The sequence below is a fragment of the Polyergus mexicanus genome, unplaced genomic scaffold (genome assembly GCF_030449975.1).
Source record: "Polyergus mexicanus isolate NDT 795.1 unplaced genomic scaffold, iyPolMexi1.0 SCAF_7, whole genome shotgun sequence".
Lineage (NCBI taxonomy): Eukaryota > Metazoa > Arthropoda > Insecta > Hymenoptera > Formicidae > Polyergus > Polyergus mexicanus.
The window spans coordinates 9882487-9900254 of NW_027223327.1; the positions used below are offsets into that span (position 1 = coordinate 9882487).

Below are 17768 nucleotides of genomic sequence, written 5' to 3' on the forward strand. Positions count from 1 at the left end.
ATCTAATAACTTTTCACGACGAATTATTAATAAACGACGAAACTTGTATCAATTATATCGATCGAATTATTGCGGCGCCACAATTATGTCGAGAAAATCTACAATTCCAGCCCTTAACGCTTTATGTATTCGAAAATCTCGAGGGGCAACGGCAAGATGGGTCGGGGTACCACCGTCAATATACCGTATGGACCTTTGCACGGTAGGCAGGAGCCTACAGATGGCAAGCGATCCCTTGCTTAAATTTTGACCGCGGGTACCAACGACGACGACGATGACGACGACGACGCGTTGCTCCTCGTGCCGCCGTGCCACCTGCTCAACACGTAGAGAGGCCGGGCCTCTATTCGTTAAACGTCACGATTTTCTACAGATACGGTCGCAATATTTCGATATGACGAATCGTCTCTAATCAATTATATTTAACTCGAATTATGCTTTGAAAATCTCACAACATTTTTCCCTTTCTCTCGTCTCTCTGTCCAATTCATTTTATTTTCACAAAGTCACGTCGCATGCGAGGAACAGAGCAAAAAAATATGTGTTACCTACAAGAGGATAATATAATAATAACTATATACATATATGGCATAAGAGACAATTTTATCATCGATCTCACGAGTACATTATCGTTACTCGGGATTTATCCATCTTTTCGAAGGTGTTCCCTTTTTCCTTGCGGCGGAATCCTTTTTCTTTTCTAAAGAGAACCGCATTCTCCACTTCTCATCCGATCAATCGGATCGTTTCTCACGCTTCGATCTTTTTCCCTTCCGTCGTGTCGCGTAACTCGTGTATTTCCACGTGCGTATGTAACGTACAGAGAAAGAGAGAGAGAGAGAAAATCTTGCAGGCAGGCAGGAGTCATGCATTACAGTCCAGGAGCGACAGAGAGAGAGAGAGAGAGAGAGAGAGAGAGAGAAAATAGCGTCGAGAGTATTGAATTGCAGCATGTATTTAGAAACGATCGTGCGGCTACAGGCGATGTTACAGTTCGGGACGAGTTCTGAAAAAGCTTTGTTCGCGTTCTCGAGAGCGAGGAAGTGGGTCTGTCACGCGCGCGCGCGCGCGCGTGTGTGTGTGTGTGTGTGTGTGTGTGTGAACGAAGCGTTATATCCCGCGCGCTGGCGCATTGCCGGAAGTCGAAACGCGCATAATGCTCCTGCTGGGTGCGCCCGCTCGACATCTATTTTTCGCTTCACTGGCAGATGGAAAACAATATAACGATCTCGGATTTTAGCGGAACGTCTCTCTGTTTCGACGTCGCTTCGTTAAAATCGCCTTTTCTACCAACATCGTCCTAAACGCGCTTCTTCCCCTCTCACCTTTCCTCGTCGATGGTTCTTCCTTTTCCGCGAATCGACGAGAATTCTACGAAGGTCCAAAAAATGTCATACTGCAGGCATAAGGTCATCCTTATAACTCTCCACGATATGGATATAGTTTTTTCGCCCTTTTACGAGTTTCGTTGTCGAGATTCAACCAAAAGACATCAGACGGATAAAAGCAAATGGATAATTTTATTGATACAAGGTATTGACATTACCTACTTTATTGGCCGTAGATACGCGTGATCCCTGATTCGCTAATGTTATCAACAGATTTGTTGACGTTTCACTATTGCAGACTCTACACACGCGAGCTTGCCAGAATATAATACGAGAAACATATATATATATATTTAACCGTTTAACGGGATGTTGTATAATCGGTTGGAGCCTTTCACCTTTTGCTCGACACGAATCTGCTCCAACGATCTCGGATCTCGTGTCACGATGACAGGACTAGAAAGCGGTCTTTCCTTATTGCGTCCCGGGACAGAGTCATATTTTGAGAAACACATCCGACAATCAAATTACAATCTCTATATTAAATATGTAGTCTAATAAATGTGCCAATCGAGTTCGCGACAACATCTGTTATTTCACAAATTACAGCATAATCTACTTCCTGAGACCTTCGAGAGATCCTCGATAAATTTGCGTAACAGTGTGTTGTCGATCGCAAAACTCGCTGCTATGCGGACACTGCCGAATGATTCATAAACGCAGAAAAAATTATCAAATTTTATATATATATATGTATATACACTTGAAATTTATATATTCAGTTTAAAAAAATATTTATATATATATACAGTATTAAATATATATTAAGAGATATGAATGATACCAAAAATAATACAGTACGAGTGGTGTTTATATCTTTGTTGCTGGACCTGCTAGCATTTACAATGATATTGCCGCTATTGCCAGCTCTATTGGATCATTACAAAGAGATAGAAAATGGACGTGGATTATACTCTACTACGTTGAGTTATATAAAGAGCGTACAAGTGTTCTTTGATGCGCCAGATAAAGTCAGTACAGTTCTTTATGGAGGTTGGTAACACTGAAATTTTCATTCATAATAACAATGAAATTTTCATTCATAATCTTGCATATATATAAAAGTGACATTTTTGTGTAAGATATTAAATATATAATACATGCTATAAGATTGATAACACAAATTTTATTACAGGTTTCCTAGGCTCTATGTACTCTTTCTTGCAATTTCTTGGATCGCCAATCATAGGAGCGTTATCTGATATTTATGGACGAAAACCTCTAATGCTTTTATGTCTAACAGGCATTTCACTCTCGTATCTTTTATGGGCATTCTCAACAAATTTTGGTATATTTGTATTGGCAAGATTTGTGGGTGGTATCAGTAAAGGAAACATCAGTCTGTCAATGGCTATTATCAGCGATGCGACTTCTCCAGAAACAAGAGGAAAGGCAATGGTAAAAAGCAACAGATAAAGATAAAATGTAAAATGAATACTATTTACTTAAATTGTGTTTTCTGTTTGCGTTTTGCAGGCGCTTGTGGGTATAGCCTTCTCCATAGGTTTTGTGGTAGGACCAATGATAGGGGCCTTTTTCGCTTGGCTCTCAAGTGGTAATAGGGAAGGCACGTGGTACGTGTTACCAGCCTTGTTTGCATTCTTCCTGGCTTTAAGCGACTTATTTTTCGTTGCTTACTATCTCAAAGAGAGTTTACAATTAAAACACAGAGCAACCACTTTAGCGAAAGGACTATCTGGGGCAATTTCATACATTAATCCCATAGATCTTTTACAATTTAATGGAGTGTCTACTTTGAGTCATCAAGGTATATATTTCTGATATAAAAAGCAATTTATGTCTTGTATATATTTCATGGCAGAGCACAATGTTATTAAAATCAATATTTTTATAACACTATAATTGTATTACTTTTATTTTCAGACCGACAAGATTTAAAAATATTGGGTCGAGCATATTTTATATATCTGTTTATCTATAGCGGTTTGGAATTCACTCTGACATTCCTGACACATCATACATTCGGGTTTACGAGTATGCAACAAGGCTGGATGTTTCTCGGAATTGGACTGACCATGGCAATCTTACAGGGTGGTTGGGTGCGACATATCCCCCCAAATAGAACAAAAGCAATCAGCGAACTGGTAAAGAAGCCCACAGAACGAGTTACACAATCGTTTATTCGAAGTTCCCATTTTTATATATTCTGAATAATATTTTTTTATTTGATAATATTTTTATTCTAGGGTTTGTGGTTAATAATTCCCGCATTTATATGCATCGGTGTCGCTACCGGTGTACCGGTTTTGTGTGCCGGAATTTTTCTTTTCGCAGTTTGTGAGCATTTTATTTATTTATTGTCGATATCATAAATTACTCGAGTTTATCATTAAGAGAGCACGATATCGATACGCAATAATATCGTAATAATTATTATTTTATATTTCGTCATTTATTACAGCCACTGCCATGGTTGTTACTTGTATGATGACTCTAGTGACGCGTATTGGACCTGAACATCAAAAAGGCGTAATTACTGGTACATTCCGTTCTCTTGGTGCGTTGGCTCGCGCTTGTGGACCTATCGTTGCATCTTCAGGTATTAAAGTGAATTAAATTTGTTGTGAAAATATTTTATCTCACCGATCTCGTTTTCTCGAATGCATCTTGTTTTCTATTTCAGCATTTTGGTGCATTGGAAGTACCTCGACCTATCTAATCGGCGCTCTATTTCTCACGCTACCGCCACTCATTTTGCACGGCATGCGTGCTTTATAATATTTGATACGATCAAATATTACATTATAATCGGTCTTTTTACTTTAAACAATTCCTACTTGATCAACAGTATTTTTATATTTTTAATTTTTATTATATATTATTGCCTTTGCTGCCTTTTAAAGATAATATGTAGAAGCTTTATACTTTATATAATAGTAATATATAAAGTGTAATAATTGCTATTAGATAGTTAATGTACGCACTTACACATCACACTTACTGGATATTATATTTATACTTTTCATATTATATTTTATGAACAAAATATATATATATATACATAGAAAAAAAGATACATATATATTATATGTATATAAATTTTTTATGTAAAATTGTAAAAAAGAATTTTACAAAATTTTTATATATATAAATTATACATTTTATACACAAAGACTTGTATACGTATATTATTATGTAGAGTTACATCCGACTGAATTCTCCATGTTGCTTTTATTTAGTATAGTTATAATTTCTACATTTTTCTCTGAAAGTTAAGCTAGACGTACATTTATTTACATAAGCGTATTACGCAGAAGACTGGAATCCCGCCATCGTGATTTATCAATGAATGATACGTCGATAATCTGTTCTCCTTACCTGGAATTACTTAGCTCCTCTGTGCGCGCGCTGATAGTCTCGATTTATCTCAGGATGTGCTCCGTTTGACGCTACGGAAGTTTCGAAGCGGTTAATTGATCAGTTAGGATGGAAGGGATAAAAGATTTTTTCTTTTTGCTCTAATGGGCCAATCGAAACTTTGGTTGCGCGTCAAGCGTAAACGCAGCCTCAGTTTATGCGCAGAAAGGAGTAAGAAGAACAGAGACAGCGGCCGAAAGGAACTGACCTGTCGCCGCTGTTTATCGATAAATCACATCCGCGCGCCAAGTGCGCATGTTTTCATAGATCACGTGGCCATCCCACTTCTCCATTGCCCCTCCACCGGCGCCATTTACGGTAGTAAATTCCGGGAATTTCGTCCGCTCCGTTCATTTTGTCATCGCCCACGTCCCACGTTGCCTGTCGGGCGCAGCGGTCTTTGCGAGCGTCAAAGACGATTGGAGAACGAGAACGGGCATTGGACGACGACGTCGTCGGTAAGGAAAATTTTTAGGAGAAGGGACGAGTTTCCCACCACGTTATTGATGGATGCTGATGAGTGTGGGTGCGAGAGTGACCGCCTCCCATAATCACGAAGCACGAAGCTGCTCTGCGATCATTTCGCGATTAGCCTGAATCATTGACTAAGCATCGCAGCATTTCGCTGAAAATTATAATAGTAGTACGAGGAGAAGAGAGGAACAGGAGGAGACGACGACGACGACGTTGGAGACAGCAGAGGCGGAGGACATCGAGCAGCAGCAGTAGCGGCGGCGGCGGTGGTGGCGAACACGCAATTGTGCGTGTTACCTCTCCGCCGGAGATTGTTACGAAATCGAAGAGAGAGAAGGTGAGTAGATAAAGTCCATCGACTTCTAGAATAGTTGCCAGTTGCCAATATTCATCGCATGCTTCTTGCTCGCTTCGTCTTCTCCATCTTCTTATACTCCCCCCCCTCCCCCGCCCTTCTTTTTTTCTCGCGTTTCCGCTCCGTTCTCCCTTATCTACGCGTTACGCAGCGTGATACATGTCTTTTCTTTTTCTTCTCAGGAAAGTGCGATTTCGCGCTCGACATAGCCATGCCTTGACTATCTCTAAGCTCCCGCGCGATTCTCGCCCGATTCAGGATCATCGCACGAAATTTGTCCGCGCGTAAAATTTTTCTGCGCATCTCTTCTTCTCTCGAGGCAAGTATCTCGTACGGTGCGCAGTAAGCATTTATCGCGAGAGCTAGAGCCGATGAGTAAGTCGGCACCGCGGTGAATTACAAACTACGTTTCATAAGAATTGGTCAGTTTTCTTTTCCTTTTCCCTCTCCCCCCTTTTTTTTTACAATGTTTTGCTCGTAATTCGAAGGAGAAACAGAATTTTATTCACCTCATTGAAGTAATACGATTATATTTGTCTGTTATATATATATATATATATATATATATATATATATATATATATATATTTTTTTGTTATAATATTGGGCCAAATTATACTATTGGTGAATTGTTGCCCTTCAATTTGATGCTATCATAAAATAACAGCTTAGATAATGCTTTGGATAGTGCTTGTTTGAGGCTTTCTTATTATTATGCAACTTTTAATTACTAACATAACAAAAATACATTTATGTATGTAATAGTAAAAATTGACTATTTAATCACAATATAATATAATGGATATCTTTAAAGAGAGTTTAACATCGTTATAAAGTATGTCGTTGTGGGAGAGAGCACAACAATTGCCAGAAGAATTACTCGAAGAGATACGCTCTGTGTATACAGACAACACATTTCCGATTGAAGTGAGACATTTCTTATCATCATGGATAGAAGAAAAATTGTTGTAAGCATGAAATATAAATATTAAGTTTATAGATAAACGGAGAGTGTCTATTTTTTGTGAAAAGACATAGAAAACCTTCTCGATGGTTTCTCTTGTACATAAAAAAATCATGGAATACTCATGGAATTTTACTGGAGCAAATTTAAGAAAATTCTCTCTTTGTTTGTTTTGCTCTTATATTGCAAGGAGTCGGCAAACCAAGTGAAAATATATGTTTAAAATATATTATGAATATATATGTATACATATTTAATATCTTAATAAAATATTAAATATGTATGTTTATTTTACAAAAGTTATTCAGTTTTTTTATGTACATTTGCAAATCTAACTTTTCTATACATCCTATATTCTCTCTCCTTTTCATTCTCTCAATATCTCTCATTTCATTTTCCAGTTTTTGAGAACCTTATCTTTTTCTACCTGCTTTTCTTTTATCCTTTCTTTAGATATTCAGACAAGTTCTTTGGCTTTTATATCCTTGTAGCACTTGTTGTCTTGAATCTCATCTTTGTCAATCTTCCTATTCTTTATATTCCCCCCTTTTTTTTTACCTGCATTCCAACCTTCTTCCCTCCATGCTATTTATTTTTTTCACACCTCCCAAACACTAAAAATACATATTAAATAATGTGCAACTATATTTATATATTAATATAAAATAATTCCATCATATATAATTATATATTTATATATATATGTAACTATATATTGCATATATACATACTAAAATATTCGCATATTAAGGCATTTCAATATCTCATATAATAATATTAATGCAACTATCAATTCTAATAAAATATTGAATTGTTCTATTTAGTTTGCATTGCACGTATATATTTTAATATTTATTTTCAGAATTTTATCTAATTTTATTTTTTGAATTAATCTATTAATTATTAATTATTCTAGGAATATAGAATCGCATATACATAATGAGCAATATATATCTGAACTTATTGCATCTTTGATACAAGAGTTAGAAACAAAAGCAAATAGTATACACAATGGAGATTTGTTTTTGATAAAATTAAAATTGATAGAGACTGCGAAAATATTTCGTGTAAGTTGTATATATCTTTTTTCATATCGTCTTGTGTTATATTTTGTAATTTAATTGAATTTAGATGTATTAACTCTTAATCGATTATACTTATATTACATTTCAGCAAAAATATAGTGAAGATCCACTGAGGCTGTTTCTTACAATTAAGTTCTGCTTAGATACGGAAATGAAACTTGTGGCACGAGCTGAAAACTTAGGAAATACGCATACATTTATGAATAATGATAAGATGAATATAATAATAAACGATTCGGTCACACAAATAAAAGAACAGTTCGCAAGTTTACGGCAAAGTGTATGCGAAAATGCGACTTTTGTACGAAGGATTGAAGAAGAACAAGAAGCTTTTGCTATTCTTTATCATGACTGTACAAAGTTAAACGCTACTTTACAGCAGATCACTACTTCACAATCACATAATCACCAAAGTATGGAAATGGAGAAAAAACTTAAAAGGTACCATAATCTAAATAGGTACTCTATCAAGAATAGATTTTACATATTTGGCGCACAAATTTTGTTACTAAAAGTTCTTCAAATTCCAGACAAAAACAAGATGGAGAGTTGACATTGACTAACAAAGTAGCTTGCGTAGTACATTTGCGTGTGCAATCTATTGATAGAATGAAAGATACCATTACTAAATTGAGTATATTACAATCGAGAATTCTCGATGAGGAACTTATCAGGTAAAATAATAACATATATAAAATATGTATATGTTCATGTATGTGATTTTGTCAAATACTAAAATATGATTCTAATATTTTATTTAGTTGGAAGAGAGATCAACAGTTAGCGGGCAATGGGGCAACTTTCACTGGTAATTTGGACATCATTCAGAATTGGTGCGAAAATCTCGCTGATGTAATCTGGTCGACTCGACAACACATCAAGGACGGGGAACGTCTAAAGGAAAAGTTCCAACCGTTTGAAGGGAATTCGATGCTACCGAATATGTATCAAACTTTAAACACCCAAATTACGCAACTAATCAGTTCGTTAGTTACAAGTACTTTTATCATTGAGAAACAACCGCCGCAAGTCATGAAGACCAACACTCGTTTCACGAGCACGGTACGCCTTCTCGTTGGCACCAAATTGAATGTTCACATGACACCGCCGCAAGTAAAAGCGAGCATAATTAGCGAATCGCAAGCGAATGCTTTATTGAAGAATGACAAAATGAAGAATAGTGAAGTCAGCGGCGAGATTTTAAATAACAATAGCTCGATGGAATTTCATCAGGTTTGCGAGAATTTAATATTAATTTTATATTATAAATGTGTATGCACGCGCGCAGTAAAGTGTCTACTTTTTGGGGAAACTTGGAATTCTCAAGGATTTTTTTATACTTGGAAAAATAAAGGAATTTTCATACTTTTATTGAGACTCAAAAAATTAAGAAAGAAAATGTGAAAAATATTTCTTTTATGAAAGCTATTCAGTTTTTTTCAGTAAATTTGCAAAATGTAGCACTTGAAACTTAAATGGCTCTGTGTTTGAGTGAAAAGCATCAAGGGCCGTCTACAATGGCAGTAACAAGACTGTAGGAGTAGGAGAGTATACCGTTTTTAGTGACGTAAAGACCAGGAGTAATGAAATGAGCAATCCCCATTTGCTCTTAAAACCAACTCTTAAAATCTTACTCCTCACTCTATACTGCCTACTGCCATTGTACAATGCCCTTTAGAAAAGGCATACAATACAATTATTTAAAAAAATTAAAAAATTTTTTTTTATCTAATTTTGAATTAAAATACCTGGAATTTTTAGGTAATTTTTTTTACAAAATATGAGTAGACATTCTGAATAATATAGAGTAGATAATTCAAGATATTGTTACATATTTTTCGTAATATTATTTTGTATAGACGGTTGGACAACTATCAGCGAGCTTTCGCAACATGCAGTTGAAGAAGATCAAGCGAGCCGAGAAAAAGGGCACAGAATCCGTCATGGACGAGAAGTTCTCGTTACTTTTCCAATCGTCATTCGCTGTCGGCGGCGGTGAATTAGTATTCCAAGTTTGGACCCTGAGCCTGCCCGTAGTCGTAATTGTACATGGGAATCAAGAACCGCATGCTTGGGCCACAGTTACTTGGGATAATGCTTTCTCTGAAGCAGGGAGAGTGCCGTTTCTTGTACCTGATAAAGTACTATGGCGACAAGTAGCGGAAGCTCTAAACATGAAATTTCGCTCGGCTACTGGTCGCGCTTTGACTCCGGACCATCTCAGATTTCTTGCGGAGAAAGCATTCCGTGGTACTGTACCGCAAGATTACTCAAATACACCGCTGAGTTGGGCACAATTCTGTAAGGAACCATTGCCCGAGAGAAGCTTCACGTTCTGGGAATGGTTCTATGCTATCATGAAGTTGACAAGGGAACATTTAAAAAATCCATGGGTGGATGGATGCATTCTTGGATTCGTCCGGAAGAAGCAAGCGGAAGAGATATTGGCAAACTGTCAGGCAGGCACCTTCTTGATGCGATTTTCCGATTCTGAACTCGGTGGTATTACTATCGCATGGGTTGGAGGTAAAATATCGAAATAAATATTTATATATTTATATATTTACCATTATTATGTGTGATTTTTACGCTGATATGTATGTCATATCATTAATTTCTTACACCTTTAATATTTTTTCAGAGCAAAAGGATCAAGTTTTTATGTTGCAGCCATTTACAGGCAAAGACTTCGCCATTCGTAGCTTGGCTGACCGCATTTACGATTTACAACACTTGTTATATCTTTATCCAAATCTAAATAAAGATCAGGTTTTTTCCAAATACTGTACACCAGTTAGTGGTAGGTGTCATATTTTGTAGCGAATCAGTTTATCTAATTTATTATTAAGTGAATTAATCCGTGATTTTTACAGAGCAAGCATCGACGAATGGGTATATCAAGCCACAACTAGTAACACAGGTGCCGGCTTGGAGCACGCCCGGCTTCGGTGGTCAAACGCCGTCTCATTCCTCCATAGGGGGGATAAATAACAACAGCCAAGCTGCACCAAGCGGAAGCTATCCCGCCACTCCGCAGACCATATTTCAAACGCACAGCCCCGATCCTTCAGTAAGGGACACGCCGTCTGTAGCATCAAGGTCAGTCTCTTGGGTAATACCCAATCGACAATCTTGACTAAATTTTTCGAATTGATTCCGCTCGTTGAAACGCATTCATATTTCATTATATCCTTGAAAAGAAAACGAATCTCAGACTGCACATATTCAATAAACTGAAAAGTATGTAACACATTTTTTTATTAATCATGCAGTTTTTGAGGGAAATAAATTTTCTTTATTCGGTTAATAAGAAAGATATTTTGTATTTTTTCTCGTATTTATTTTTCGATAAATGGCTTTCTCGCCTCTCGTAACATGATTTTCCGGACGTTTTGTATTTCTTGTATTTTGTGATTAATAACCTAAGATAGAAAAATTTGATATCTTTGAACCATAGTTTCAAAAATGGACAATATAATTAAATATGTATCGTTAAATCTTGAATCGTGAATTTTTCTACTTTTGATAACATAAAAGATTTCATTTTTTTTTTTTATTTTATTTTATTGTATATTAAAATATATTTTAATTATACCAGGATATGCAATATACTTACGGGATGTCCCTATCGAAGATAATGAAATGTATGTGAGGTAATTACAAGAGATATAATCAGTAAATTCGCAAAGAACGAGAATTGTGAAACATTCCGTGCAAATAGTTCCCACTTTGCATATCTCTGGATCTCCAAATAGAAATCATCAGTATTCTTTCTTTTTCTTTCTCTTTTTTCATAAAGATTTTTTGACACAAAACTTTGTAAAAAAAATATAGTGGTAGTTATATGAACTTTTTGTAAGTACTTTTTTGCGGATTCTTTTTGTAGACATTTTTACGGTATATCTAGTTTTATAATTTAGCTACGACAGAAGAAATCAATATGCATCGAAATATATGACAAATTATATCTAATTAATTTTGTGGATGATATTGTATATATTGATAATGGGTTATTCCCTACTAGTCTTATCAAAAGAATGAAAATGCACAAATAACAGTTATTTATCAAAATGTTTGAAATATGTATGAAAATACGATGGTTCGATCATTCAATGATGATCATATTAAATTGTTGTTAATATTCATCTTTTCTTTTTTATTTTTGATTATTTTTGTTGTATTTTCTCACGATGCATATATTTATTGTATTTTATAGATAGTTGATCCAATTACTATGATTATTGATTGGAATCAATAATCATAGTAATTGGACCAACTATCTATAAATTTAGTATTAAAGGGCATTATATTAGACCAATGATACATACATATATAAAAACTTAAGCAGTAAGTCATAAATAGTAAGTAAATCGATTATGAAGTAGTAAAGTAAGCAAATCAAAAATTGAAAATTGGTTTACTTACTGCTTCATTATCTTACTGCTTATGCTTTTATTTGTGCCCCACTGACCTTATACATTAAATATTAATTTATTAAACTGTCGTAGTATTTGATCATAAGAGAGCGTATATATATATATATATATATATATATATATATATATATATATATATATATATAATATAATATAATATTTCAAATATATAAGTGCCTTTATATACAATTATATTTTAACTTTAAATATTGTTAAAAATGCAATAAGTTGTATAATTGGTATTAAAAGTTCGATCTCTGTTTTCTATTCGAATTTTTATTATTGTTTATTTTTGACATTAGTGTGTATAAAATAACTGTAATATCTATATTGTACGAATGATTTGATTTATAACAAAAAACTCAAATTTCTAAATAAATTTGTACAAAAAAAATGTAAGAGTTTAGTAAATAATATAAAAACAAAAAACAGAGAGAAATGGATTAAAGAGAGCCAAGCGTGAAAAATAACACGAGTAATTATCTTCAATAAATTTCTTTAACTATCCAGATATAAACGTTTCATTCCCTTTTCGAATCATCTTTAATAATTATTAACAAAGTAATACATATCATACAGAGAAACACGACATGTATTATTTAATTAACAGTTACTGAAGATGGTCCGAAAAAAGAGACCGAAATTATTATTTACATAATTAAAGGAGTTTGTTCAAGATAATTATTTGCACCTTGTTTTCTTGACTCTAATTAGTTCATTCCCTTTTTAAATTTATCATTGTGAAGATAAATACTTTATTTTAGAGCAGACGCAGTTGACAATCAATTTCTTCTTTCTTCCAGCATTCCTCTATTCTTGATCTTTTTTATCACAAATCAGCTTTCTTCTAAATTCCAGGATTTTCTTTTTGTACTGTTTACTATTCATATTTATCTTGTGATCACATAACTATGTTATCTTGACAAAGCGTTTAACGCCATTTTCATTTATATACACCATTAGTAAAAGTAGCGTCCGAAAGAATGTTTTAGAATAGAAAAAATGCTCAGTTCTTATCATACATATGTATGTACATAGAATAGAAAAAATCGATTGTATCTATTGTTGTATAAATCAATTTTATCTTAACAATTTCTATCGTATAATTATCTCAATTGTGGTGCAATCAGAAAAATCATTAATGCGTAATTAATTTTTCGACTGCCAAGTATTTTTCTATGATTCACTTTTCGAATGCAACGGTTTACTATATTATGGCTTAAGGGATTATGCCTAGTCAGAAATGTTCGGTTTTGGAAATTTCACATTTTCTCTCGAAGTACATAATGTTAAAAATATTCCTTGAAAGTTTCAAGTTAATCCGTTTAAATTTGTTGGAGATATACAATCTTAAATATACATTCCTCGAAGCGCTCCGCGCAAATATATTGCGGTAGCTGCGCTAGGAAAAACGTTGTCTCTTTTTACCTGTTTGTGAGCCATTTATTGTATGCTGCTTGTATTAGTGTATACGAAAAGTCTTATAAATTGTATAATAGCAAATTCAAAAGACTTTCAGGCCAACGTACACGAAACTTAGAGACGCTGGCAGTAGAGCAGTTCAAGCTGCACAGTCGAACATTCGCTTCTGTAGTTTTTTATTTTCTAAATAACCAGAAAATCTTCGAAAATCAAGATCAAGAAAAATGGAGCAAAGAATTAATCCGAAAACGGTGGAGCATGAGGAAAGTACTTTTAGTGCATCTGCAAAAAAAATTGAAGATGCAAAAGGAATTTGTTGTGCTGCAAGACAATAGAACATACAATTTTGAACTTTATCATTATGTATTTGCTGTAATTTCAAGTTTTGTTAAGTGCAAACAGTGTGATGGAAATGTTAAATTACAAATTGCAAGTGTGCGCGCGGCCTCGGATTTAAAATTTTATTATTATGTGGTAAGTGCGTGCCTCAGTACAGTATCGCAGATTAATTTTTTGTAATAGAGAATCATTAAAAAGTAGATAAACTAATATATTCACTAAATTTTCTCGAATTTTTGATTGCAGATAATCCAGTTAACAGTAGTGGTCCGCAAAACGGAAACACTTTGGAATAAACACTTCACGGACATCGACATTATAACTTCGTTATAAATTAATATTTTTGCACCAAAATTTTACCGTAACTTTGTCAAATGTAACTTTCTTGAACCTAGAAACTTTTGTAAAAAAAATATGCTATACGCTTTTCAAAAAAGAAAAAAAAAAACTCGTCTTTATCGACCTTCTAACAAGGCGCGCAGCCCCTTCATATATAATATAGCTTTTATATTATGAATTCTTGCGTATCGTTAATTCGTAATGTTGTATATATAGAATGTGTATGAGCGTAAACATTCGTGTATTGTAAAGAATGCATATTTATTACGAATGGGATAGACGAAAGTCCCATTTTAAGTATAACAATTGTATCCAAGAAAGCCGGAAAAAGCCGGTACAACACCAAAAATTTGATACTATCCTGCGAAATACAGCTCCAATCACTCGCAGCTGGCAATTGAGTAAAGTCGTTATTTGCAAACTCATCAAAATATCCATGTATCGTCATTTTATTGCCTCGTGCTATGCACGAGTCACAAAGGATTGAAGGAGAAACAAACCATTCGAAACCACGACTTCCTCTTTTGCTTTTCTCGAGAACAAATGACCGATGTACCAATTACTTTGGTTCGGACGGGGCTCTTATAATTGTCATTCGTATTCCCCTTTTTGCCATGTTGTATCGGCTATACCGGCTAAAATCGGTCATCTCTAAAAAAATAAATAGTAGATAGAAGCATACGCACTTCTTTAAAAAAAGAAAGGAAAAAAAGAAATATGAAAGAGAGAAAGAGATTTGTATAGTTTATGATAATCTATTACCAGCGGATTGCCAGTGATTGGGGATGTGTTTTGATCTGTGATAGTTACGCTCCGGGTCTCGGCCAGTCAAGCATCGGACAACCAAGCTCGGACTTGGACATGGAACTGATGCAGCCGATCGATGAAAATCTCAACCTGGACCAATTGCAAAACTTCAACTTCAACTTGCAGGACTTCACCGATGTATCGACGTACAACGCTATCAAGCCACAATAAAAGGTATGCGAATGATAATTGCCATAAAGCCCGATGTTGATCTTTATCTTTCTTCGATCTCTGTCAGTTTTATGTTCTATACAAATTGATGAAACATTAGCATATATTCTTATAATTATACAGTATATAATTATACAATGATATGTGAATTATTATTTAATGCAGGGAGGAAATTAATGTATCTTAAAGTGAAATATGTAAATTATATTTTTTTCTCTTTTTTTTTATAAGAACAATTCATACTCATATACACACAATCATAATTACGAAAGAATTAGCTTTCTTACATCTTTAGAAAATTGTAAAAAAAGAATTGTTAGAGTTGTTATGAGAATCTCGCTATTCTCAATCGTCTTCTTTATTCTGAATTTCGCATCATTTTGAATAATTTAGAATTTCCCTTTTGCGCTTATTCTCTTGTTACTTATTCGTCATCTAATTATGCGTAGAGTGAGAAAGCAAATGAAAGATAAAACGCGGAGCGATGGTATTTTCGTTCCATACATGTGCCATTAGAGTGGGAGAATTGAGGGAAGATTTCAAAATAAAAGAAGAATTCGATCATTCCAGAATTAGAAGGGTGTTATATTACACATGCATATATCTATATATACAGTGAAAGACTCCCGGTTCCCGGTGTAGATACGATTCTTGATTCTATTGTAAGCAAACAAACGCGTCCGATTCTTGACAGAACGATTCTAAAGCTTCAGCCGATTATCTGATTTAAATGATTAACTTTTGATGCTGACAAAGAACAAGTCCGGTGTCTTATTAGTGAAAAATGGCTGAGCAATGTATGCTTACAATCGGGAATCACTGTATATACATTTATATAAAATAGTAATATATATTTGTTGATCATGCACATAAATCGTGCCTAAATGTAATAAAATTTGAGAATATCTGCACAAAACATGCTGATACGCATGAAAATATCTTCGCGCGTATTTATTTTTACATAATATTTTGTGTTGGGATGAAAATCTTGTATGAATTCTTCCCTCTTTGTAAATATAACTTTTTAAATCGAAAAACGGAGGACTCTTCGACGTTCGGTCAATGCTTTCTTTCTATTTCTCTTTTAATCTTTTATTTCTTACACATTTACATATAATGAATTTATACTAGTGAGAAAGCGACACCAAAAATTACTTCTTTGTGTTCGCACTACAGTTGATGTTTTGATGATATTTTATCGAATCTTTGTTTTTTCTTACATTCTTCATATCTCCTTCAACTTTATCATTTAATTTTATTTTAAATTCTTGTAGGATATAAAGAAATCTACGTACAAAGATTGTTATTATCTATGATATAGCGTTAAGAGGATTCTTGTAATTATAAATATAATTACACATCTTATATATAAGAATAAAAGTTCAATTCATATCTATACATTATATGACATATATAAATTCATGTATATATAAGAATTATTTTTATTAAATGCTTATATTGTTTTGTAGAAAAAATGTTAGCAGATAATCTGTGAAATGTGCTTATTTTTTCTTCTTTTTTTAATGTTTAATGATAATTCAAAAAATATTTGACAGTCGTAAATTGATTTTTTACACTTTTAGAGAACACTATATAAAAGAAAATAATTATCTTCAAATTTAAAAATACGTTTAAAAGAATTAGATATAGAAGCTAGATATTCACCGAAGAGATTTTGAGAGTACAAGAAATGTTAATTAAAGAAATAGACAATCATCTTCATATACATATACATGATCGCATAGTCAAGTTACAATTGAATGTATGGATTTTTGAAAAAGGATATTGAATGAAAAGAAAATCCAGTTAAAAAGCTCTGGTTGCATTCGATTTGAGTTTTAGGAAAAGATCAGATCAAATCGCGAAGAGTGCATTATAACAATGTGACAATTTGATATGATCTTTTAAGTGCTTTATAGTTTTTTAAACCTTGTATTCTTAAATTTTTCGATAAGTTCTAGCCGATTTAATAAGTTGTAACAACTTTTTAATTAGTTTTTATTTTATACCTTAAGCGTTATCCTCGCAATATTAGATTTTTATATATACATATATGATCTTCCGAAAAGATGACTTTTCGCGGAAATTCATATATGCGTTATTTAGCAGATAATCTAATTTTTAGAGCAGAAAGAGAGAATGTATAAAGAGAGAGTAAGGAGATTTATACAGAGCAAATTCAACGCACGTATACATATGCATTGTAAGCTTAAAGTTAACTTACTATGGTCTATTTTCTTCCCTTATATATATATATATATATATATATATGTCTTATGCATATATTAACAGAAAATCTGTCAATTATTATATATGTATCCATAATGTAAAACACAAATTCGTCGCGATTAGGAATACACACACAACGTTATCTTCATATTATTATATGTGTACAAGAATGTGTGTTTCGAGTAAATATAGACATTATCATTGTCTATTGTTCTTTTTATTGAAAGTTAGAGTTTATTTTATTATCGAGAAGGATTAAACGAGAAATGACTATTATATTACTGATATGCACTTCTTGTTTATTACATTGCTATATTTGACATAACATGCATGTTTTCGCAATAAAGTACATTGTAAATCAATATACCGTCTATTTATTGC

At 33.7% G+C, this 17768-nt stretch overlaps 2 protein-coding genes across 6 annotated transcripts; both read left to right on the forward strand.

The window, feature by feature from the left end:
* The first annotated feature begins 1658 nt into the window (after positions 1-1658).
* On the forward strand, positions 1659-4378 carry Rtet (major facilitator superfamily domain-containing protein rtet). The gene is made up of 7 exons (XM_070298379.1): positions 1659-2381; positions 2524-2786; positions 2865-3156; positions 3273-3493; positions 3596-3686; positions 3811-3948; positions 4033-4378. Exons 1-7 carry the CDS (start codon positions 2162-2164, stop codon positions 4125-4127), a joined length of 1320 nt encoding a protein of 439 aa, XP_070154480.1. The 5' UTR covers positions 1659-2161; the 3' UTR covers positions 4128-4378.
* A 729-nt stretch (positions 4379-5107) lies between these two features.
* On the forward strand, positions 5108-17698 carry Stat92e (Signal transducer and transcription activator Stat92E). Of its 5 annotated transcripts, none has more exons than XM_070298625.1 (11): positions 5108-5577; positions 5778-6017; positions 6410-6563; positions 7476-7626; positions 7733-8103; positions 8175-8318; positions 8406-8877; positions 9504-10170; positions 10286-10444; positions 10518-10743; positions 14987-17698. In XM_070298625.1, exons 3-11 carry the CDS (start codon positions 6433-6435, stop codon positions 15156-15158), a joined length of 2493 nt encoding a protein of 830 aa, XP_070154726.1. In that variant the 5' UTR covers positions 5108-5577; positions 5778-6017; positions 6410-6432; the 3' UTR covers positions 15159-17698. The 5 variants fall into 5 exon arrangements, with proteins under 5 accessions (XP_070154726.1, XP_070154730.1, XP_070154729.1 ...); XM_070298629.1 differs by lacking the exon at positions 14987-17698 and adding an exon at positions 14088-14978; XM_070298628.1 differs by lacking the exon at positions 14987-17698 and adding an exon at positions 11243-11695.
* Positions 17699-17768: the final 70 nt, after the last annotated feature.